Consider the following 25,078-nt stretch of genomic DNA (forward strand, 5'->3'; position numbering starts at 1 on the left):
TGTACCATGCTTCCTCAAGTAACAAGATGACTAGGTTTCTGTTCGGTTCTCCAGATTTCTGAGAACTACCCATGCAGTGATTCTCAAACTGGTCCTTGGACCATCATATCACCACCTGGAACTTGCTAAGAAAGTGTATTCATGGCTATGCAGGACCTACTTAATCTGGGGATGCACAAGAAATCTCTCAACAAGCTCTCCAGATCCTAATTCAAGTTTGAAAACCAGACTTTTCAGTATTCTAAGGAATGCAGGTGTTATGATACATTTTTCCCTTCTCAACAAACAAGTCTATGACTCTCAACACATTTCTCCTAAAGTTTTTAAGGCATCTTAGAAACTCAGTATTCAAACTACTAAATAAATATCCAAACATTCAGTATGGGACTGAAAAGGTCTACTCTTGCTTCCAATTATAATTCCTTTCTCCAAAGGTCAAAAGTTACAATCCTTGTCAGTACCATTTCTGTCCCAGCTGAGCTGTTTCCTAGATGTTATTTCTAAGTCAGGAGTCTCTCCCTCTTCAGGGACTTTCACACTTTATCCCGTCATCCTTTGCTTTCTCTTTAGTCTCTCAATACTCTATCCATCTTGCCCCAGACCTATTCAAACAATGCCTACTACTCTCAAACTCTGTGGCCCACAGACATATCTAAATGTCTCTGTTTTGTCCACAAAATGCAAAATGACCCTAGGGTCCTAGGAATATGGCAACTATTTAAATAGGGATGGGGCTGAAGTTGACCTGTTATTAAGTACAGTTTGCTAGAAGCACTAATGTAGAAGTATATTTCACCAAGAACTTTCAAGTTTCCTTTTTTTACTAATTAAAAATTATTTTATTGTAAATCCAAGTCCCCAAAAGACCTTTTATTTACTAAAAAATGTTTTTTTCAAACATTTAATTCACACAGGCCATGTCCACATATAAATTAATGATTTTATTATACATTATGTATTAACTTCTTTGCGTCATTACTGCCTTTATATTTTATGTTTAACAACAACAACAAATCCTTCTCTAAAGCCTACAGACAATAAGATACAGCATTAGTCACAGTATATGGAAGTCTCCTATTGGTGATAAAATACACAAACCTCTCCCCTCACCAAAGAACTTTGTACAGCCTAAAACAGAAATAGAAAAAGTTAGAGATAATTCAGGATAACAGTTTTCAGACAACTAAAACTAGATGTTGGTCCAAAGTTGTTAAAGTCACCACCAACTGGCGATAACTGGCTACATCAGAATCATCTTGGGGGACTTTTAACTGTTCAGGGTAGGAAGAGAGTTAGTCACAGGTGTTTCTAGCACAGAACAGATTTAAGAGCTACTGACCCACAGACAAGATCCACTTTAAAATCAATCAGAAGTGCCATTGGACAAGCCAATTTAAAAATATGTATGAGATGAGGACCCAATTCAGTGGCTTTTCAACTAGTCACTGAAGCTGACATAAACACTTTACTTAGGACTACACAGAGAGCTGGAGCAGAACAGAAAGTATGTCTCATTACAGCAACTGATGGCAGGGTTCTTCCATCTCGTTTCCCTGGTCCACCAAGTTGGTTCTAAACTGATGAATTACTGACTTTTCAAACAATTAGACTGCACAGAACAGCAATAAGCATGCAGGCAGGCTGCTGCTACCAAATCCACAAGGCCCCAAACATCGGTGACACCAGTGCATCTACATATTATCGAAACAGAAGGACCAAGAAGTAATTATATAAGACACACTGATAGCTTGTGGGGGCAGAGGGGTAGCGGTATCAGTTATCAATGCTGATTCTACACTGCTAAAGTTCTGTAATGCACAATTGAAAAGTAGACCCATTTCAATACTTCATAGACAGTCTGCAGATACTCCATTTCACCACCTCAATTACCTCTTTTGCATGACCTTTCACTTAACAAATTCCCTCCATGAAATCTCTCAACAGTGTGACCTCAAACGACTTCCATCTCTAGTTGCATTCCCTTACTGCAGGCTGGCTTCCACCAAAAGACCTAGAAGGCGGCCACCAAACCTCTCACCTTATGCCCTGTTGCGAAAGAAAGTGACCCATACTTTCTCCTCAAGTGAAAAAATTAGAAGACAACAAGATTAGGTAGGTCACCCATTACATACTCAACTGGATCAGCCACACAAGAAGGCTCATTCTGGTCATGGGTAACCAGCATGAAAAACAGAGCATATGGGCAGCCAATGGATAAATGTACACTAAAAACGATAAAAATTATTTTTAGAGACACTTCTTTTGGTTCTAACAAACAATCTAAATTAGGCTACGTACAGGTAAAAATCACAATGAGCAGCATTATTAAACAATTCCAAAAGCTAGTGATCTTGGCTAAATAATTATACACTAGAACCTTCTAAGAAGGCTGCTAATAAACTAAACTATGTCAAAATTTGCAAAGAGTTTTAGTCAGACTTGAAAGCCAAGATAAGCAACTCCTTTGTATGGTTATTACCTCTGACCAAAGCACAAGAATTCACTCAGACAAAGAACTTTCATAACCTACCTAAAAATAGGATAGCTCATAAATTTTCTAAACTGTTCTTTCCTGCTGTGGACAGCCCTTGATCTCTGACTGTAAAACTTAGCAAGCTTTGGCATATACTAATGTTAGTTTTATAAGTTACTAAAAACCTCTATAAATTAAGCATCATCTCTCAAATCTGGATAGTTCTCTCATTCTGAATGCCTAAACATTTAGGTCACAAATTGAAATACCAGTAGAAAAATATTCATCTTTAGGCAGGTTGTATAGTTACCACATAACAAGAAACTGACAAGAAAATTTAAACAGAGTATAAAAATACTTCAAAGCATTATGAACTTTGAATTTAGCACACTTTCCTAAATTTTAGTATTTCCAACAAGAAAAGAAGACTGGGGTAGCATTTTAGATGGTTTAAGCTAACTCAAAAATTTCCTGATTCCTGACATCAATACTAGATTTATATAGTTTTATTATAGTAACAAACAGCTGTTACAGTGGGATCTACAAACATATACAGAATTATTATATTTAAATTCATATAGAACAGTATTTACATTTTTTAAGTTACTTTTGAAATCAGAAGATGAAGTACAGATTAAGTTTTACAACGAAGAAAAGAAAAATACACAGGACAAAAACAGATAGGAACAGTAAAAATACAATTATCTGCTCTTGACACAACACAGGAAAATTGTCAGAAAGCTACATCTTCTTAATTTGACTGTCCAAATCATTAAAGTACGGATGATTCAGTGCCATTTTGCCAGAAATTCGTTTGGCAGGATCATAGATTAACATTTTCTGTGTGAAGGAAAGATATTTTAAAAGGTTATTTATTTAAGAAAAAAAAAAAATCCCCCAAAAGTCTTATTTTTCTACCAATAAGCCATATGCTAATAATTTTAAAGAAAAACTACTAAATGAACATTCCCATTAGTTTAACACCAAACCACGTGAATGTTTTACCTCACCCTCTAGCTCTAAAATGATCTATTCTTTAAATCACAAATATCTTGATAACCTTTTTGCTATAAATTACATTTTAAGACACAAGCATTCATGGATAACTTTAAAACCAAAGCATAAATTTAAGAAAGATTATCTAGTTAATTATATTTACTTTGAGAATTAAAAGGCCCTCTGAGTTATTTACAACGTTCCTGAAATTGTGCTAATTAACTATAGAGGTTTCTAATGTAGCTTTCAGCAAGTTTCTAATAAAAACAAAACCAGCGTGCACTATGCTATAAACAGAGTTAAAATGAGTCACTACGTGAACTATGGTCAGAAAACTTAAGTGTTAACGTTTTTTTACACATCAGCAGAAAAGTCTGGATAAAGTTAAAATGTATCTTAAAGAAATCTTAAAACTAAATCAATAAGCCAACCTAGAGATATTTTTACTATCTTGTTACCACTTAAGCTCTTATTCTATAGCTAGCACTCTACTTTGCTCATTTCATGTTATTTAATCCTGACAACAAAAGGTAGGAATTAGTCCCACTTTACAAATGAGAATACTGAGGCTCAAAGAGGTTAAGGAACTTGCCGAAGTTCAGAGAGCTTACAAGTGAGAAAGATGAAATTTGAAACCAAGACTAACATATGGTTTACAGTAGGAATTATCAACCTGGTGAGACTGCCCCTAACGGGATACTTGGCAATGTGTAGATACATTTGGGGTTGTCACAACTGGGATAAAAACGTGTTAGTGGCATCTAGAGGACACAGAAACAGGATGCTGTTAAGTATCTTAACGATGTACAGGACTGCCTCCAGCAGCAAAAACTGATCCAGGCCAAGATGTCAGTACTGGCGAGACTAAGGAACTGTGATTGACAACACGATTTTCATTTGGTTAACTAAAGTGACATTCTTTGAAATGTTCAAGAATCCCAGACTGGGCCAGGAATACAGAGGGCCTTTTACATCACATCATCAATACTGATGCACAAAATATCTGAGAGGCAGTAAAGGACCCTGGACTGCACTGTAAGCATCTGGGAAATCTGAGCTGGAGTTGGCGGCATGATTGTAACCTGTCAAAGAGGCCCAAAGATCAATTAGAACACATGTATGACGATACAGCAATAGATGTTTTTCCTTTGTTTAGTAACCTACCAAAATTTCTTTTTTGGAATTACATTACCTGAGAGTCATAAGATTTAGTTCCTTCTAACACCTCAGTATTTAAATACTGTTCTAGAATAAATTTCCTGGGGCAGGTCTAGGACAATTTATTTTATCCTAACAAATTATTTTTGTCTTATTTTTAAAGAACACAGCTGTTTAGTTGGAACAGCAACGTAATACAGGCGAAAGTTTTAAGAACTACATTTATCCCTTTGCTAACCTATCTGATGTGGAAATGAGGCACAAGGTGAGAAATGGAAATTCATGCAGCAAAGGCTTAAATAACTAAAAATATGAAAAAATAAGGAAGATACCTATGTCGAAAAACTAAAAACCAGTAAATACTAAGACAAAAAAGCTGGAAAGAAGGGCCACTCCAAGTCAGTCACTTACAGCGTTATTATTAACCTTGTCCTCTCCTTCAGAGTACCTATAGCTATCTATCAGATTAAAAACAAATCAACAAGGACAACAAAAAAATGCCAAATTCTCCTCTCAAAACCACTAGAGGTTTTCATATCTAAAATGGAACTAGTAATGTGCTTGCTTCAGCAGCACATATATTAAAATGGAGCTAGTAATAAACATAACAGACATAACAGCTATGTGTGTAGCTCAACAAATGTTGGTTTCATTCCTATTTCCTAGGTAAAGACAAAATTAAGTACATTCAGAATTAATTATCCATGGTGTTAAAACCAATATAAAGGGCATTCCTTACCGAGAGCAGATCCAAGCCATTTTCATCCAAGTTTTTGACATGGGATGCTAAGCTTCCTGGTTTCCACTTGGGAAATGTACTCTTGTAGTCCTGTAAAGATTCCACTTCTGGCCACACTTCATTATTAGGAGTGCCCAAAGCTCTAAAAAGCCACAGCAAAACAAAAACTTACAAGTTAAAGCATCAACATAATTCTTGCTATCTACATGTTAATTTTAAAGTTCTTAACAGCTCAAGCGTAAATAAAAAATACCTGAAAATTCTGAAGAGTTGATCAATTTCTGAATCCCCATGAAACAGTGGTTTCTTCGTTGCTAATTCAGCAAATATGGTACCTATACTCCAAATGTCCACTGGAGTTGAGTAGCGAGCTGACCCCAGCAATACTTCTGGAGATCTATACCAGAGTGTCACTACCTATTACAAAGAAAATACCTTACTTGGAATAAATGTGGCACATTAAATTACCTAAATGTAAACATTTATATTAGGACTGTCCTTTAGAATGCTGCACGATTGTCTCTGATAGTGTTTGAAAGTCAATTAACTATACACAATACTAAATGTTAGATAAATACTTCATTTGTAAGTTATATTCACTAAGGAGGAAAAGATAAAAGCATACCAAGTCTTTTCAAATCAGTAAAAGGCAAGGATCAAAACAGTCAAGACAGCTTTCAGTTAAAAACAAAAGCACAATGACACTGGGTTTGGGCTGACACTAAACGGTACAAGTGCCTGCATTGCTTACAAGATAAAACCACAACCAAGGCAAACAACAGCTTATTAGTGGTCTAGCACCAATCTGCTGTTTTAGCATATCCAATTTATCACTATGGAGGGCAACAGCGTCTACTTAAACCAGTGGAAACCAAATAATATATATTTACAGATCCATGGGAAAAATTATAAAAAGGAATGATTAAAAAGGAGCCAAGACATCTGACCAGAGGTACAGTCACAAGTTTTGATCTAGAGGAAGTCTTTGAGCACAAGGGTAGACAACTCCACAGAAGACAAGGTCTCCCAATAATCCTTAACTGTGATTCAGCATTCCCTTTCCCTCCAGAAACAGCAAACAAAAAGCCAAGTCATCAATATACCAGGGACAAAATGTGGTTATACCTTTTCACTAGTCTTTTTCAAGACAGGAAGAGACAGAAATCACATGTAATTTGAACAGGGAACCTTTACTATACAGGACTAGTAACTGTAACAGAGGATTGTAATAATCGGAGACTGACTTATAAGAATAAATGACTCCTTCCTGCAATGCCTCTCTAGCACCCTCTACTGTCTCTAGCACCCTCTACCGTCAAAGGTAACATCTCAGCAAAGGAAAACCACTCAGAAGTTTCAGATGCATTTTCACACAGCGGGCAATGAAGGGTTACTTTAGACTAGAGAGGCAATAATCTGATACTGGCACAGATCGGAAATCTGAGTATTTTTTCTTGTCTTAAAGAATACAGAAAACAATCCCTCAATCACACGTAACAAAAGCACCAAAAAACGTACCTCATGTGTATACACTCTAATAGGAATTCCAAAAGCTCTGGCAAGGCCAAAATCTGCCAGTTTAATTGTTCCTTTATCATCAATCAATAGATTTTGAGGTTTTAAGTCCCTGTGGAGAACTCTTCTAGAGTGACAAAACACAATCCCTTGTAGGATTTGGTACAAATAACTCTGGAAGAAGGAAATTTAAATTAAAAATGATATGATGAAATGATTTTAAACATATGATGAAATGATTTTCTAAATAATCTTGGCAGCCTTCTTTCAAAGACGTAAGAAATTATATTGCAGAGAAATAAATAATTTACCAAAAAAGTTCTCAGGCCACTTGAGACTAATGGGAAGTATCTGGGGGGTGAGAAGCATTTATATCAAGTATTGTGTTTATACAAATAAGACAAAGATATTTACCTTATGGGAACGTCTATAGACACTCATTTCATTTTCTTTTACTTATTCTGGTCCCTAATTCTTAAGTAATAAGGTAATTTTCTACATAGAGAGTTTCTTAAACTTTTGTTTTATATACTTATAGCAACTCTAGTTCTGCCCTGGGTAGTTTAATCTTTTCCATTTCTATCTTTTATCTTTATATATTCATTTCCTCTTTGGAAACACTGGTCACAAATTTTTTGAAAAAATAGAATATTATGACTGTATTAAATAGATATAATTATGGCAAAACGTTGTTTAGCAGTTCAGAGAAGTGTTTTTTAAGATACTTGTTGCCAACACAATGTAACTGACATTTGAAGCAACATGGGTACTACAGAAATATAAAATATAGTATTGACTATAAAGTTCAATATTATAAAATACATAAAACCAATCAGTTGGAACAACTGGGTAGCATTTGGAAAAAAAATTAAGAACTCTAGTTCTTACATCAAAATAAATCTTTGATCCATCTAGAATTTAAGACAAAAGGAGAAACAGTAATCTAGTGAAACCACTAGAAAAACACTGTCATGCACTGTTCCAATACATGTCATCTTTGCATGAGGAAGACTTAAATAAGACATTAAAAAGTCATGTACTGATGTGTAGAAGTATGTTAAATTATAAAAATAACTAATGGTATATACACACCATTAACAAAAGACAAAAAAAAAGGAATAAAAGAACTATTATTAAAACATTATCAATAAAAGCCTCTTAGAAACCAGTGAAAAAAGTCTCCTAACAGAATCATCAGTGAAAAATATGTAGTGTTTATAAAATGGCTAAGAAATAAAAAATGTTAAACAAAAGGCAAAATGATGTTAATGTATTTTTCACATAGTATCATTATCAAAAAGATTAATGACAGTGATGTGCTAAAAAATATACATACACCATGATGTTGGTCTAATTTTTTAGAGGGTTAACTGGCACTATCAAGATTTTAAGTGTAAATAAACATCCTCAACCCACTGATTTCAGTGGTGAGACTCCTATAAAGATACACAGGAATATCAAGATATTCCTTGCAGCACTGACCATAAGGACATGAGTCACCAAGCTGGAAAACAACTTCAGTGTCCACCAGTGGAGAACCGGTTTATGCAATTATATCAGACATTAGCAAGATGGGTAGACCTACGTAAACTAACGTTTTACACAGTAAAAGGGAAAGTAATGCATATATCCTAATATATATAAAATCCCATTTTTATAAAAAGTTTATGTATATACACATACAAAGTTGACATACAAGTTATCACTAAGATTGCTAATAAAACAAAGGCTACATCTGAGGAGTGGTTTGGTAGAGATGGTATAAGGATAATTATTTTAAATTTAAATGAAACTTAATCTCTACAATAAATTAACCAAAATATATATTCAAATCCAGAATAAAATGAAACTGCCTGCTAGCATCATCCTGTCGCAGGCTTTTGTTCTTTTATTTTACACATATCTGACTGACAGAGAACAGAATATCCGAGTTTCCAACAACACACGTTAGTTCTTTCATGTTTTTTCAGGCAGCACTTTTCACTTTACAACCAGAAGCACTATCCAGTAACGAAATGGGTAACTGTTAACAACCTAACCTGTAGACCATGTGAGAAAAAACAAACTATTCTTTAATGAAACATCCTTTTCTTCCTTGTTCTGCTTTCTAACACTTTTTCCATGTATATTCTCATGAAACACAGGCACTTCTAAAGCGTAGACTCTTTACATTCACAGTAGATAAACACTAACAAAATTAGGCAAGATTCTTACCTTAACAAGTGAAGAATCCATGAACTGACCAGGAGGGATAGAATCCAAGTATTTCTTGAGATCCATGGAAAGGAATTCAAAGATGAGATACAACCTAGAATCCTGCATAAGCACATCTTGAAGACTGAAAAATAAAACAATTACAGATCTCAACATTTTTGATCTCTCACAAAATAAAATGGCTTCTTATACACATCATAGATGCTATTAGAAAAAGCAGGCCATAAGAAATTTCTACAGTAACAAATTCATGCTATACTGTTTTGGAATAGAAGAGGTGGTACCTCCCCTAGTAGTGAAACCGTAGTATTAAACTAGAATTTGAGAAAGGAACCTCAGGGCAGCAACTGAAAATTAAGTGTTATTACAGGTGCTAACTTGGTAAATGGCCTGTAGTCCAGAAGAATATTTCTAGGCTGACTACTTGTTGCTTAGAGTTTGTCTTTCCATTGAGGCAAATCATAGAAATTAACTTTTTAAAGTATTATCTAACCTTACCAGTTGTTCACAATCTCAAGCTCCCAAAATGCAATTAAATCCTAACTTTCACCTGATCTAGCTACCTATCTCAGGTCGCTGATTAAGGAATCCTTAAAGACCAGAGCTCTCAGAGTTGGAACAGTGACAAAGCTTTGTGAAAAAAGACTTCCTTGTCTCCCTTGACGTTTATCCTGATTTTCCAGCCCCCACTACTAATCTCTATCACCAAGCCCCTCTAACTCTATTCCTGCTTTAAAAGCCTAAGTTTTTCTACGTCCAGCATTCTCAGTGAACAAAAATAGGATTCTATTCCACTCAGAAAGGTTCGATCAGAAATTAATCAACTGTAAAAATTTTCACAATGAAATTCACTTGTGAAATAGCATGCGTAAAATGATTCAAATTCAGATATTATACCATACCTGACTATATTTGGATGACGAAGCTCTTTTAATAGAGATATTTCCCGAATTGCAGTACTAGGAACCCCTTCCTCTTCACTTTCTAGTCTGATTTTCTTCATGGCTACCACTTGACCTGTAGTTTTGTGTCTACCCTTATACACAACTCCATAGGTACCTGAAATAGACAAAGTAAGTGTCTGCTATGTGACAACCTCCACAAACTAAAAAAATTTTTAAAAAGATGATTGAATTCCATAAGGTGTCACATGATAGAAACATCTGCTGTGGCCACAAAGGAAGCATCCCACTCATAATTATACTCTCATTACTTCTGAAAGAAGAGGCTAATTACAACCTAACCTATCTGCAGTTCAGAAAATCCATATAGTCATCACAGGTTCCCCATACAATTCAAATTACTAGTAATTTTCCAGCACATTTTAGAGAAAAAGGATCATTTGCAAATTGGAATATATGTCCTGTCAAATATGCTACCCAAGGTAGGCATAAAACAAATGCAGGAAGCCTCATCCATTTGGAAGATGAGAACATGGATTCCGATGTATGGGCTTTAGCTAATGAGCAACAATTTCAATATAAGGGATCCTGGGGTGGTTGGGCACCGAATGGAAAAGGCAGCAAGGGAGATGGACTAGTCAGCTAAACACAAGTTCGCGTGCATGATATGCCGAATCCCCCAGCTAAGTGATTTTTAATCTGGGGTTGGACAATTTAAGGGAGGTCTTGACTCCCTTAATTATATGAAAATTTTCTTTAATAGCTTTACTATTTTTCCTATGATATCAGTGTAACTTCAAAAGCGATTAGGAGGGACTTATTTATATCTAGGGAAGTCTATTTTATAGTTTTTTAAGAGTTTCTCCAAAACTAGTAGTATTTCAAAAAAGGATAAGAACCACTAACAAATAAATGATCTACTTGTTTGATCAGAATATTAAGGATGGTTTGCTCAGTGACAAACTGATGCTATATAAACTCTTTTTAAATAGAGAAATTCTATCCAATTGTCTGTGTCTGTGTCATGGTGTCATTTTAAAAACCTAACTTAACATAAAATCCATTGTTTATTATTTTGATGAAATTTGGAGTAGTTGTGCTTTGGGTAACCAGTTGATCTGGGAATTCCCTGATGGTCCGGTGGTTAGGACTCAGCACTTTCACTCCTAAGTGCCTGGGTTCAATCCCTGATTCAAGGAACTAAAATCCCACAAGTTGCATTGTGAGGTCAAAAAAAATAAAGGAGAACTGATCTTATTTGATCTTCACCACCATCCTTCGTGGGTGGACCTTCTGTACACTTAAAATCTGTACATTTTTCAGATGTAAATTATACTTGCATTAAACACAAAAGTAGGTAAGCCAGTAGCACCCTCACCCAGCACACTGTTAAGACTCAGGAAGATCAGTCATTTACATAATATGGTCAAATAAGTAGTTAATGGTAAATTCAAACTTTTTAAAGTATTCTTACCTCTCACTCAGTTGTACAACATTCACCTGATCCTAAAATTTACTCATAATAGCCAATGATTAACTTATAGTGAACACTCAGTATATACTGAATTGAGTTTTAGACATCGCAAGTGCTCTTTGTCTCTCCTGACTCGCACTTTGAAATGAACTAAGCATTATAAGGAATGATGCTGAAGCTGAAGCTCCAGTACTTTGGCCACCTCATGTGAAGAGTTAACTCACTGGAACAGACTCTGATGCTGGGAGGGATTGGGGGCAGAAAGAAGGGGACGACCGAGGATGAGATGGCTGGATGGCATCACCGACTCGATGGAAGTGAGTCTGAGTGAACTCCGGGAGATGGTGATGGACAGGGAGGCCTGGTGTGATGCGATTCATGGGGTCACAAAGAGTCGGACACGACTGAGCGACTGAACTGAACTGAAGCATTATAAAATTTAAAAATCTTCAATATAGGCAAATTATGGAGACTGAACAATAAACAGAAAAACTGTTAATCAACAAATGGTTATAGCGTATCTGCTAAATGCCAACTAAGGTTCCACATCATGCATATTGTTACGTTCTCTGTGATCTAAAAAGGCAAAAGGGGTTCAAATTATTACCTGAGTTCAATGAATTATTTTTGTTAACTTAGAAGGAAATCACAGAACAACTTGGTAATGATTGAAATAAGAGTTGATATATTTAAGAAATGAACTAGGTAGTCAAAAACTCAATGTCAAGGGGGAAAAAGATAAGAGGACTATTTTAATCAAAAGACATGAAGACATTAACCACCAAATAAAATACATGACCCTGACTAGAACTTCAGAGAGTATATGCAGACATACTTAAAACTAAAGCACATAATTTCACTGCCCTAACACTCTCAATACACCTATAAAGTAGCAACAGTGTTTTTTTAAAAATATACAGATGTATTGCTTTAAGTGTTTAGTATTAGAAGAATGTAAGATTATTGGAGGGGTGCTGGTAGGGAGACATATCAGAATAATTTCAGTGCTCTTGAAAGGTTAACTTTTTTTTTTTTGCTTATGCTACTATATATATAGATATATATATGAGAACATATATATTAATGTACTAATGACTGTTAGATACTTTAAAAACTGAATTTGAATATTTACATGTCAAACCATTAAATCATTTTTTAAAATTCCTTGTATATTATTAAAGCCACTCACCTTCTCCAATTTTCTCTATTTTGGTATAGTCTTCCATAGTCAATCAGTGGGTACGGTAGATCCTAAAATGAGAAGAAAAGCTTATTTGATCACATGCCACTAATTCAAAGGGTGCTTTTAAGTTATTGATAAGATATTACAAGTAAAGAATTTCCCACTGTGCCTAAAGCAGTATTAACTTTCCATAATAGGACTTCCCTCACGGTCCAGTGGATAGGAATCCACCTGTCAATGCAGGGAACACAGGTTCAATCCCTGGTCCAGGAAGATTCCACATGCCACAGGGCAACTAAGCCCAAGCATCACAACTACTGAAGCCTGTGCACCTTGCTGGTGTACCGCAACAAAGAGTAGCATCCACTTGCCTCAACTAGAGAAAGTCACTTGTGGCAATGAACATCCAGTGCAGCCAAATACAAATAAATTTTTAAAAATTTTTCCATAATATTAGCTATTCTATTAAAACAATATTTACAAGGGGAAGAGCTCAAGACTCTCCCACCTTTCTTAGCTTCTGAAACATTGGAAATATTTGTATATCCTATACCTGGATAACTTTGGTATACTAAGTCGCTTCAGTGCCCGACTCTGTGTGATCCTATGGAGCCTGCCAGGCTCCTCTGCCATAGGACTCTCCAAGCGAGGATACTGGGGTGGATTGCCATGCCCTCCTCCAAGGTCCCTTCCTGACCCAGGGATGGAAACCACTGTCTGTTATGCTCCCTGCACTGGCACGCAGGTTCTTCACCACTAGAGCCACCTGGGGGCTTCTTTCAAAACTGACTTTCAAATTCAGACATCAACATCGATCCGTCCCAAAGAAAACCCTGATGTTCTTTACATAAGACTTCCAAGGCTCATCAATGTGTGCCAGTTATACCCAAATAGTTTAACAATGAATGCTACTTGAATTTGTAGCTTCATGGTACTTTTATGAAGTTAATAAACAATTTTTAAAGACATGAGTAGGGAGCTAAAATGTGGTCACACTGTTCAACCATTAGAAAATATTTAAAGCAGCAAAAGTATATTCATTTCAACTTGCTCAAATGACAGTTTTTATCTTTCTCTTGTTGTCAGGAGTCACGTAACACAAACATGATTAAAAAAAAACTTTCAAGATACCTTTTGTAAAGTAGGAAATATCACTAAGCACTCTAAAAGAAAATGGGCAATTCCACACATAAAGTCTAATTATATCCCATGCAATGTCAAGAACAAAGAATGTCCATATACTTGAATCACACACACACAAAAAAATGGTTAAGAAAAAAAAGCCCAAATGACAACCAGATACTCAAGACTTCCTGGTAAGTTTGCCACGGAAACATCAACTTCAGAAGCCCAAACCATCGTTTCATATCACTAATAAAATCATAAAGGTCACTGAACCTTAAGTTATATTGACCCTTGAGTTAAATTTCTCACATTCTTTTTCAAAATCATTCCAGACACAAGCAGAGATAAACTTTTTTAAATAAACAAAATTGCACTACTCTGGCCATCTTAGAAATGTTCAATTTTACAAATGGCAATAGATTAGGACTAACTATCTTTTCTTCAATATCCAGCTGTAATATGCCCAAATCACAATCAAACTGTGGAGCTTATTTTAAACAAAATAACTGAAAACTAACTCAATTTCAAAGCTGGGTTCAATTACTCTTCCACCTTTTCCTGGTTGCAACTATTTTAAATAAAGGATGTGGCTTCGTAATGCCTTCTGAATGCCTCCTCTATTCCTAGTGGCAGGATGTAAAATACCAATGGCTTCATACACCCAGACACCTCCAGGTCTTTAAAAAAAGCAAGACCTGCACGTTAAAACTGATTAAAGGATTTTAAATGACACGTTTCTAACTCTCGGCGTTTCTTAGATTTCCAGTTTTTGCCAATTCCACTGTATGTAACAACCACCAAGCATAAAATAAAATCCAAAAAATCCAAGTTCTCTCGGGGTCTATGCCCAGGATAAGTGTTCTTAAAAGCCCCAGGTAGGCTAGGGTCATGGGAGCAGAGAGGCAAGCTGAGAAGGCCCACAAGTTAGTTCTTCCGGTCGGTTTCCCGTGACCACCTGGGATTAGAAGCAGGCGCGAGCACCGGGCTGAGTTGCACTCTTGCTTTCCACTCCCGGAGGCGAAGCTAGGAGCTGCAGGGAAGAGCCTGGCACTCCACAAGCGCTTGGTGTCGGCGAACGAAGGCACAAATCTGCCTTCCATCAACCCCAGAAAGCCTCCTCAGCCGCCCGCGACCCCAGATTGCAATTCAGAGGCCACAGCAATGCCAACCCTGCCTGGCCGGGCTGGGCTCCCCCACGCCTCCCACTGAAGCCGAGGTCGGGCGTCGCTCCATGCGCAGGCCCGGAGCCTCCGGTTAAGGCCGGGCTTGGCGGTACGCAGAACCCCACTGCCCAGAGCCCAGCCTCCCAATTATCACCTGCTTCATTAATACTCCCCCTCCAAGGTCCGCGAGCCAGCCCTTCCGAGTCGACACCCCATAGGCAACACCCTGACCTCACCAACGCTACCCGGCTTTATCCCGCGGCGAAAGCTGCGGCGGCTACCAAGTCGGCGACGCTCTCCCTAACTTCCAAGCGCCAGCTTTGGAGCTAAGTGCGAGCAGTTTCAAACTCACCGCGCTAAAGGGTCCTGGATTCACCAATCAGATAGCCCGTAGACTTTTAAAGGAGCCAATCAGAGCCTAGCTTCCCTTAACGCTGGCCTCCCCGGGTGGCTAGAGCGCGAAAGGTGGAGGAAACGGCGGCTGGAGAAAAAGCAGAAGGGCGGGCGCCAACTGAGTCTGAGCGCAAGCGCGTTCCAAGATAGGGTCGTCTTATTGTTTCTAGTCATAAGAAATCTACTGTCCTCTCAGGGTTGGGTTTTTTTCTCTCCCAATATTGGCACAATAAAAATTTGAGGTATTCAAATAGTTCATCACAGAAGTGGTGCTACACGTAATCCAGATCCCATTACTTTCATTTCTGATACTGAAAGCTAATGTATATTTATGCTTTTCTAAAATAATGAATCTCAGTCTGGGTCAAAGGAGCATGATTCTGCATGTCCCAAGGGGAAGATCCCTCATGCTCAACTTAAGACTCAAGGCAGCCAAAAAACAAAACAAATAAAGTTTGTTTTAATAGAAAGAGGTAATAGAAAACTAGGAAAGATGTCCTCAACAGGGTAAAGAAACTTTTCTCATATATATATGTATATATATATATATATATATATATATAGATGAATATGAGTTAGATACATTTTTGTCACATTTCACACACATATATGGCTGAGCTGTTTTCACCTCACTGTTTTAAATTTCATTTTTTAAATTTATGTAACATTTTGATTTGAAAATTAAAAAGCAAAATTTTTCTTTTCTTAAATGTTAAAATATTCTCACATCAGAATTTTAAATGTTCTTAAAAACACAAAAATTCACACTTCTGTGAGAGAAGAAAAAGATCTAAATTACACTTTAAATAATCCCGTATCCCCAAACTCTTTCATTGCCCTCCACCATATCCTAAAGAGATTTCTGCACCTGAACATCATTCTTAAGTCTTTAAGAAAATAAAAAAGTAAAATAGAACTGGGGATAGTAAGAGTCTTTCCACTGACTGTATGGGGATCTGGAACAAATACTGATTACCATGCCCTCTACAACTATGTATTTGATGATCCAGATTAGGATAAGGAATGGAATAAGTTTATCACATGGCCCCCTATATGCGGCACAAACACTCAACCTTGGCAATTTTGTGCTCCTGGGTGACAGAATATTTTAAATTCATAGTAGAAGCAGGAGATTTGGGAAAACTTGGCCTGAACCTAATAACTTTTAAAACTTATTTTTAAAATCTCAAATTCACATTTTAAATGAAAACTGCCTTAAATTGCCTTAAATAAAATGAAAACTGTGTTCTACAGAAGACTATTCTCTGCTAGTTTAGGGTACTAATTTTAAAGAAGAAATATATATAGCTTTCTCTCTGAGAGGGTTAAGCAAAGGATTTAATTTATCTCATCTAAAAACAGCTAGTAATTCATTATATACATTTGACATTCAGCATAAAGAAGACCACAAGCTTCCACACTTTCGTGCTAGATTTTTATTTAAATTTAACTCAGTTATCTTTCTCTATTTTTGCAGCTTGTTTTTATTTGTTTTTAGTTATCTTTTAAAGTTTCAGGTGGGATGAAGCGAAGTGCAAGTCACTCAGTCATGTTTAACTCTTTGCGACCCCATGGACTATACAGTCCATGGAATTTTCCAGGCCAGAATACTGGAGTGGGTAGCCTTTCCGTTCTCCAGAGGAATCTTCCCAATGCAGGGATCGAACCCAGGTCTTCCGCACTGAGGGGGAATCTTCACCAGCTGAGCCACAAGGGTTCAGGGGTTATTCTAAATTTAGGCTCTCATCTTGGCAAATACAATTTACTGTTCATTGGGTCAACTTCTATACAATGTCACAAAGATCAGTCAGGTATTTTCCTGCTTGAGATGTTGGGAGTGGGAGAACACAACCATTACTTGTAACTTGCTTCTGGCACTTACGCTGTAACTTATGCTCTAAGGTGACATGAGAACATAGAGGAGGAAATTACCCATTCAAAAAGAGGATGTGACATTTGAAGAAACATTGGATATGACATTCTCTAGGAACACTGGAGAAGGAATGGTGAGGCAGGCCTTCCAGGCAGAAGTTGTATGAGTAAAGCCCTGAAGTCTGCCCATATAATTTAGGGTGCCTTGATCAGAGGGTAGAGGGCCCCTTAGGTGTTAAGCAGGGAAGGGAATTTGGAGTCAGAATCTAAAAGAGCCCTGAATGCTCTTCTGAGAGGCTGCTCGGAAGAGGTTCAGCTTTGCAACAGTATTTTAGAACTAGGGAACTTTCTTGGTGTTTCAGCGATTGATTCCTTGTTTCCACTGCAAGAGGCGCAGGTTTGATCCCTGGTCAGGGAACTAACATGCCGCAGGGAGGAACCTGAAAAGTAAAAATTTTTTAATGTATATAAAGTGGCATGGGAAAAACAAACAAACAAACAAACAAACCTAAAACAGAGAGAATAAGAAGGTATGTGCTCCCCAAACTTTCATATTCATATTTTGGTGACCTCCATTTAGAAGAGGGGGTGTGCAGAGATCCATTGCCATTGCACAGAAGTTTTGTTTGGCTTTGAGATACAAGTGTTGCTATGGACTGAACTATGTTTTTCCTCACCCCCAACCCTTTCATTTGTACATTGCAGCCCTCTGGTGTTGACACACCTCTATATATGGTGTTATTTAAAATGGGCCCTTGGAAGAGTAATTACTTTTAAATAAGATCATGTGAGTGGAGAACTCGCTGTGGGATGAGCATTCTTATAAGAAGGCCTTATAAGAGCTCGATCACTCTGTTTCCTCCGCGTGAGGACACAGAACAAGTCACCATCTGCAAAGCAGTAAGAGAGCTCTCACCGGATCCCACCCTACCAACACTGTGACCCAGCCTCCAGAATGGTATGGAAATAAATTTCTGTTGTTTATCCCACCCAGTCTGTGGTATTTTGTTATGGAAGCCCAAGCAAACACAAGTATTTTTTCAGATAAAAACGTTTCAGAAACATTTGCTTGTAAATACATAAAATACCTGGAAGGAGATGCAGGAAACTAATAACAGTGTGCCTGTACGGAGTTGGAGAATGCCTGGGGCACAGAGATGGGAGGAAGGCTTCGGAGCTTTTGAATTTTGAACCATTTGGGTGTGTTGCTGCTGCTGCTGCTGCTGCTGCTAAATCGCTTCAGTCGTGTCCGACTGTGCGACACCATAGACGGCAGCCCACCAGGCTCCCCCGTCCCTGGGATTCTCCAGGCAAGAACACTGGAGTGAGTTGCCATTTCCTCCTCCAATGCATGAAAGTGGAAAGCGAAAGTGAAGTCGCTCAGTCGTGTCCGACTCTTCGAGACCACATGGACTGCAGCCCACCAGGCTCATCCGTCCATGGGATTTTCCAGGCAAGAGTACTGGAGTGGGATGCCATTGCCTTCTCCATTTGGGTGTATTACTTAGGTAAAAAATGAATAAATGGATAAATGGATGAATGTATGAAGAAATGCACGTATGAGGAAATGAATCTTGCCAAGGCCTCTTTTGCTATGGGATAGAATTCAGAGCAGTTTTTTAAAAAGTATCCAAAAGGAAAAGACTGTTCCTTTTCATTAATTCAGAAAGTAAAATAGTAGAAAAAGTAAGACACACAGTTTTGAAACCTTTTTTTTTTTAATTTCTTGGCCACCCTGCACAGCATGTGGGATCTTAATTCCCTGACCAGGGATTGAACCCATGCCCCCTGCATTGGAAGAATGGAGAGTTAACCACCAGACAACCAGGATGTCCCCCACCCCCTTTCCCCTGCCCCCCCTTACCGAGAAAGATCATGACTGATCTTGCCGTTTTAATCATGACTGAAAACACTGAATTATCATGACTGTTTCTCAGTTAGGCATTTCTCTGATAACAAAAGTAATGTGTTTTTTGGAAGTGTTAGATACAACTCATCCTAAACTACCTGTATCTTCAATTTAGCATCTCCTGAGCTGAATCTCAACAGTGTTCATGGACAGGTCACTGGACAGGTGGGAAAGTGTGACTGACTGGGAATTGAAGTAGGAAAAAAAACAGCAGTGTGAACAAACTGTTTAAAATATCTTGTTATACATTTTACAAAGACATGCCCCTGTGAAAACCTCTTTCAGAGACCAGAAGGGGCTGTGCAAAGGCAGAATCCTGATACATAAGTTTCATGAGCTTCATGGAGAACTGAACTCTGAAACTAGCAAGCATTTTCATACATATTTGGAGCCAGGAGAAACTATCAGGGCTGTTGTTTTAGCTGAATATCTGAGATTCTTTTACTAATTTGAATGAATTAGTAATGTCTCTTAAATTTTATCACAATACCATTAATGCCTAGTATAGGGCTTTCTGCCAGAGCTAAAAATTTATAGTGAGAAGTAATTCTTTTTTCTTTTTAGAAGTAACTCTTTTAATCATTCTCTTTGAAAAGTCACTTTGATAAACCAGGGCAGTGGATTGTAACTATGTCTCTAATCAGTAAATTAAGGGATTAATGTAAAAGTCTCTTTTCTAGTGGTGTTAATGAAATGAGGTTCTGTTTTACCTAAATAAACTGTCATCTGGATTGATACAGACCTGCGATTTCATACCATGAAATATTCTGCTTCAAGCAAAATGTTTACTATAATTGGCAAGTTTCAAAGAGCAAAGTTAGAGTAACATCCTCTTACTGCTAAGATGTTATGAAACATAATTTACTCTATCCTTCAAAATGAGATAGGCTCTTGAGAGCCTTGTAGCACCCAAGGCTTTCCTCTCTACCATGAACATTAGTTGTTTGGCTCTTGGCTGTGCATCAGTTTATACCAGTGATGTGAGAGTGAAATACGACAGCAAACCAAACTCTATCAACTCCACTCACCAAATATTTGAGTTTCTTCAGTTTATCTTGTATTATTTGGTGGCAACCAAATATCCAAAGATGAATTAGATATCTATTCTCATTGAGCTTGACAGGAGAGGCCCAGATGAGAAAAATGCAGCAAGTGATCATACTTCTTTTGTGCTAATTAATTAAATATCTTCCTTTAGCTGGTACCTTGAGCCAAGTACTGAGGAAATACAAGGTAAAGTGATGTTATTAATACATTCAGTTAAGACAAAGAGGCTGCACTCAATATGCCAGCAAATTTGGAAAACTCAGCAGTGGCCACAGGACTGGAAAAGGTCAGTTTTCATTCCAATCCCAAAGAAAGGCAATGCCAAAGAATGTTCAAACTACTGCACAATTGCACTCATCTCACACGCTAGCAAAGTAACTCTTCAAATTCTCCAAGCCAGGCTTCAACAGTATGTGAACTGAGAACTTCCAGATGTTCAACCTGGATTTAGAAAAGGCAGAGAAACAAGAGATCAAATTGCCAACATCCATTGGAACATTGAAAAAGCAAGAGAGTTCCAGAAGGACGTCTACTTCTGCTATATTGACTATGCCAAAGCCTTTGTGTAGATCACAGAAAATGTGGAAAACTCTTAAAAAGATGGGAATACCAGACCATCTTACCTGCCTCCTGAGAAATATGTATGCAGGTCAAGAAGCAACAGTTAGAACCGGACATGGAACAACAGACTGGTTTCAAATTGGCAAAGGAGTATGTCAAGGCTGTATATTGTCACCCTACTTATTTAACTTATATGCAGAGTACATCATGCAAAATGCCGGGCTGGATGAAGCACAAGCTGGAATCAAGATTGCTGAGAGAAATATCAATAACTTCAGATATGCAGATGACACCACCCTTATGGCAGAAAGCAAAGAAGAACTAAAGAGCCTCTTGATGAAAGTAAAAGAGGAGGTGAAAAAGTTAGCTTAAAACTCAACATTCAGCAAGTGAAACAGGAGAGTGAAAAAGTTGGCTTAAAACTCAACATTCAAAAAACTAAGATTATGGCATCCAGTCCCATCACTTCATGGCAAATAGATGGGGAAACAGTGGAAACAATGACAGACTTTATTTGGGGGAGGGGGGCGCTCCAAAATCACTGCAGATGGTGACTGCAGCCATGAAATTAAGATGCTTGCTCCTTTGAAGAAAAGCTATGACCAACCTAGACAGCATAGGTAAAGCAGAGACACTACTTTGGCAACAAAAGTCCACCTAGTCAAAGCTATGGTTTTTCCACTAGTAATGTGTGGGTGTGAGAGTTGGACTGTAAATAAAGCTGAGCACCGAAGAACTGATACTTGTGAACTGTGGGGTTGGAAAAGACTCTTGAGTTTCCCTTCACTGCAAGGAGATCTAACCAGTTCATCCTAAAGGAAATCAGTCCTGAATATTCATTGGAAGGACTGATGATGAAGCTAAAACTTCAATACTTTGGCCACAAGATGTGAAAACTTGACTCATTGGAAAAGACCCTCATGCTGGGAAAGATTGAAGGCAGGAGGAGAAGTGGACAACAGAGGGTGAGATTGTTGGATGGCGTTACCAACTTGATGAACATGAGTTTGAGCAAGCTCCGGGAGTTGGTGATGGACAGGGAAGCCTAGCCTGCTACAGCCCATGGGGTTGCAAAGAGTCGGACACGACTGAGAGGACTGAACTGAACTGAAGACAAAGAGAGAAAGATACCTGCTGTTTCAATAACATTTGATAACTTTATGAAGCCTTTATTATGCCCCAAGAGCTAACTTGAATAATTGGCCTACAAGCAAGAATCAAACGCAAGTCCCCAAACTTCAAAGTCCAGATGGGGAAACATAAAATGAAAAAGAGGGAAGTAGAGCTTTTTATTCAGCAAAACAAGATAAATACCTTTTCCTACCCCAGAAATCATTTTATATTTCTTCCCCAACCAATCCCAAACAGCACTCTCAAAACGAAAAGGAGGAGGAGGAAACACAGTGCTGACAAAAAACCCCTCTGGAATGGCTAGCTATACCATCACAGTTAAAGCTCAGGCTCCCAATGTTAATAGCAGCACTGTTCACAATAGCCAAGACAGGCGAGCAACCTAAAGGTCTTTCAACAGAGGAATGAATAAGGAAGATATGATACATATATACGAAGGAGCATTACTCAGCCATAAAAAAGAATGAAATAATGCCATTAGCGATAACATGGATGGACCTAGAGAGAAACATACTAAGTGAAATAAGTCAGATGAAGACAAGTATCATACTCTATCACTTCTATGTGGAATCCAAAAATGATACAAAGGAATTTATTTACAAAATAGAAATAGACTCACAGACAGAAAACAAACTTATGGTTACCAACAGGGATAGTGGGGAGGTAGTGGGAGGGGAGTTGAGATAAATTCAGAACTGGGGATTAGTACATACTCACTCCTATATATAAAATAGGCAAACACTAAGGACCTACTGTTTAGTCTAGGGAACTGCACTCAATAGTTTGGAATAGCCTATAATTTCTGGGCTCCAAACTCACTGCAGATGGTGCCTGCAGCCATGAAATTAAAAGACGCTTACTCCTTGGAAGGAAACTTATGACCAACCTAGATAGTATATTCAAAAGCAGAGACATTACTTTGCCGACCGAGGTCCGTCTAGTCAAGGCTATGGTTTTTCCTGTGGTCATGTATGGATGTGAGAGTTGGACTGTGAAGAAGGCGGAGCGCCGAAGAATTGACGCGTTTGAACTGTGGTGTTGGACAAGACTCTTGAGAGTCCCTTGGACTGCAAGGAGATCCAACCAGTCCATTCTGAAGGAGATCAGCCCTGGGATTTCTTTGGAAGGAATGATGCTAAAGCTGAAACTCCTGTATTTTGGCCACCTCATGCGAAGAATTGACTCATTGGAAAAGACTCTGATGCTGGGAGGAATTGGGGGCAGGAGGAGAAGGGGACGACCGAGGATGAGATGGCTGGATGGCATCACGGACTCGATGGACATGAGTCTGAGTGTACTCCCGGAGTTGGTGATGGACAGGGAGGCCTGGTGTGCTGCAATTCATGGGGTTGCAAAGAGTCAGACACGACTGAGCGACTGAACTGAACTGATAATGGAAAAGAATCTGAGAAAGAAAAAATATGTATGTATGAAAAACTGAATCACTTTGCTATACATTTGAAACTAACACAACATTGTAAATTAACTATACTTTAATTAGAAAAAAAAGCAAAAAACAAACAAAAAAAAGCTCAAGGCCCAAAGATCACCTGGGGTCAAATCCTTTTAAATCTTGTTTCTTGCCCTTAACTTCTCTGTGGCTTTGGGCAAGTCACTTCAATTTTCTGCGCCTCATTTACTCAAACGACAATAGTATTAGCAACCAACTGCGTTGCTTTGAGCATGACATGAGGTAATCCATTAAATGTTTACTTAGATCAATGCATCACCCCTAGTAAACACTTCACATGCAGGATTTTTCCTGATTGTGTTGATCACAAAAATAGTTCTGGCGGTAGGTACTGAAACAGAGACTTGGGTGAATTGCTAAGGTCACAGAAGAGAAGCAAAAAAAAATTGGGGGAGGCAGGTCAGGCTTCATTAAATGACCTGACCCTTGCATTGGGTTGGGAAGGAAAGCCAATTTCAGTTTAAATGGGAATTGAAGGAGACACCTGAGAAGAACAACCAGGCAAAGAGAATAGCATACATAACAGGTGGCATAGTGTCAGAGATGTATCTGGCTTGCATGAAATTGATGAAGGGAGCTTGATCACGCTGAATGAAAGTGCACTTGAGGGACATCCCTGGGTGGTCCAGTGGCTAAGACTCCACACTCCCAATGTAGGCGGCCCAGGGTCGATCCTTGGTCAGGGAACTAGATCCCACACGCAGCAACTAAGACCCAGTGAAGTCAAATAATTTTTTTTTTTAAGTAAGTAGTGACATTTGAAAGGAGAAGGCACTGGCAACCCACTCCACTACCCTTGCCTGGAAAATCCCATGAGCGGAGGAGCCTGGTAGGCTGCAGTTCATGGGGTCCTGAAGAGTCGGACACCACTGAGCAACTTCACTTTCACTTTTCACTTTCATGCATTGGAGAAGGAAATGGCAACCCCCTCTAGCACTCTTGCCAGGAGAATCCCAGGGACGGGGGAGCCTGGTGGGGAGCCTGGTGGTCTGCCGTCTATGGGGTCGCATAGAGTTGGACACGACTGAAGCGACTTAGCAGTAGCAGCAGCAGCAGTGACATTTGAAAGAAGTCTTGAAATGTGAGCATAATTCTGGCAAATAGAGATGGAAGAAGGAAGTTGGTGGGGTGGAGATGACTATTAGAGTCATCTCCAAGGTAAGCAGAAAGGGAAAGCATAGGCCAGAAGTGGAGAAAATCAAGCAGTGGGATTTGGCTGGAAGGTGGGGTGAGACAGGAGGTAAGGGGGTAGAAGAGCAGAAAGGAGAGCCGGATTCTTATCGTGAAGAGTTTCGGAGGTCACGGTGGGGAAGGTTACCAGCAGCACTTCAGAAAGCCCAAGAGGAAGGACTGACGGTTTTCTCACTCTGTTGAGCAGGGGAGTGATAGGATCACATTTCCCCTTTAAACAGATTAGTCTGGCAGTGCTCCCCAGAAAGGATTAGTGTGGGAAGAGAGAGGAACACGAAAGAAAGTGAAAGTGAAGTTGCTCGGTTGTGTCCGACTCTTTGTGATCCCATGGACTGCAGCCTACCAGGTTCCTCCATCCGTGGGATTTTCCAGGCAAGAATACTGGAGTGGGTTGCCATTTCCTTCTCCAGGAGATCTTCCCAACCCAGGGAATGAACCCAGATCTCCCGCATTGTAGGCAGACACTTTACCTTCTGAGCCACCAGGAAGAGGAACAAGAATGCCAGTTAAAAGATAACTCCCTCCGGGCATTTCTCATATTCAAGGCTGGGACCAACTCTA

At 38.6% G+C, this 25,078-nt stretch overlaps 1 protein-coding gene across 4 annotated transcripts; it reads right to left on the bottom strand.

The window, feature by feature from the left end:
• On the bottom strand, nt 921-15,300 carry CDK1 (cyclin dependent kinase 1). 4 transcript variants are annotated; one of them, XM_005699056.2, is made up of 8 exons: nt 15,188-15,300; nt 12,661-12,722; nt 9,998-10,154; nt 9,096-9,219; nt 6,885-7,055; nt 5,620-5,783; nt 5,367-5,508; nt 921-3,313 (listed from the first exon to the last, which is right to left on the bottom strand). In XM_005699056.2, the coding sequence occupies exons 2-8, from the start codon at nt 12,695-12,697 to the stop codon at nt 3,215-3,217; spliced, it is 894 nt and encodes a 297-aa protein (XP_005699113.1). In that variant the 5' UTR covers nt 12,698-12,722; nt 15,188-15,300; the 3' UTR covers nt 921-3,214. The 4 variants fall into 4 exon arrangements, with proteins under 4 accessions (XP_005699113.1, XP_005699112.1, XP_005699115.1 ...); XM_005699055.3 differs by having other exon boundaries at nt 15,179-15,292; XM_005699058.3 differs by having other exon boundaries at nt 15,174-15,285.

Source organism: Capra hircus, chromosome 28, assembly GCF_001704415.2.
Source record: "Capra hircus breed San Clemente chromosome 28, ASM170441v1, whole genome shotgun sequence".
Classification (NCBI taxonomy): Eukaryota; Metazoa; Chordata; class Mammalia; order Artiodactyla; family Bovidae; genus Capra; species Capra hircus.

Coding starts and splice junctions, on each gene's coding strand:
- CDK1 (XM_005699056.2), bottom strand. CDS start 12,697: ATGGAAGACTATACCAAAATAGAGAAAATTGGAGAAG. Junction 5,784..6,884: donor TTAGAGTGTATACACATGAG/GTACGTTTTTTG, acceptor TCTTTGTAATAG/GTAGTGACACTCTGGTATAG. Junction 3,314..5,366: donor ATGGCTTGGATCTGCTCTCG/GTAAGGAATGCC, acceptor TCCTTCACACAG/AAAATGTTAATCTATGATCC.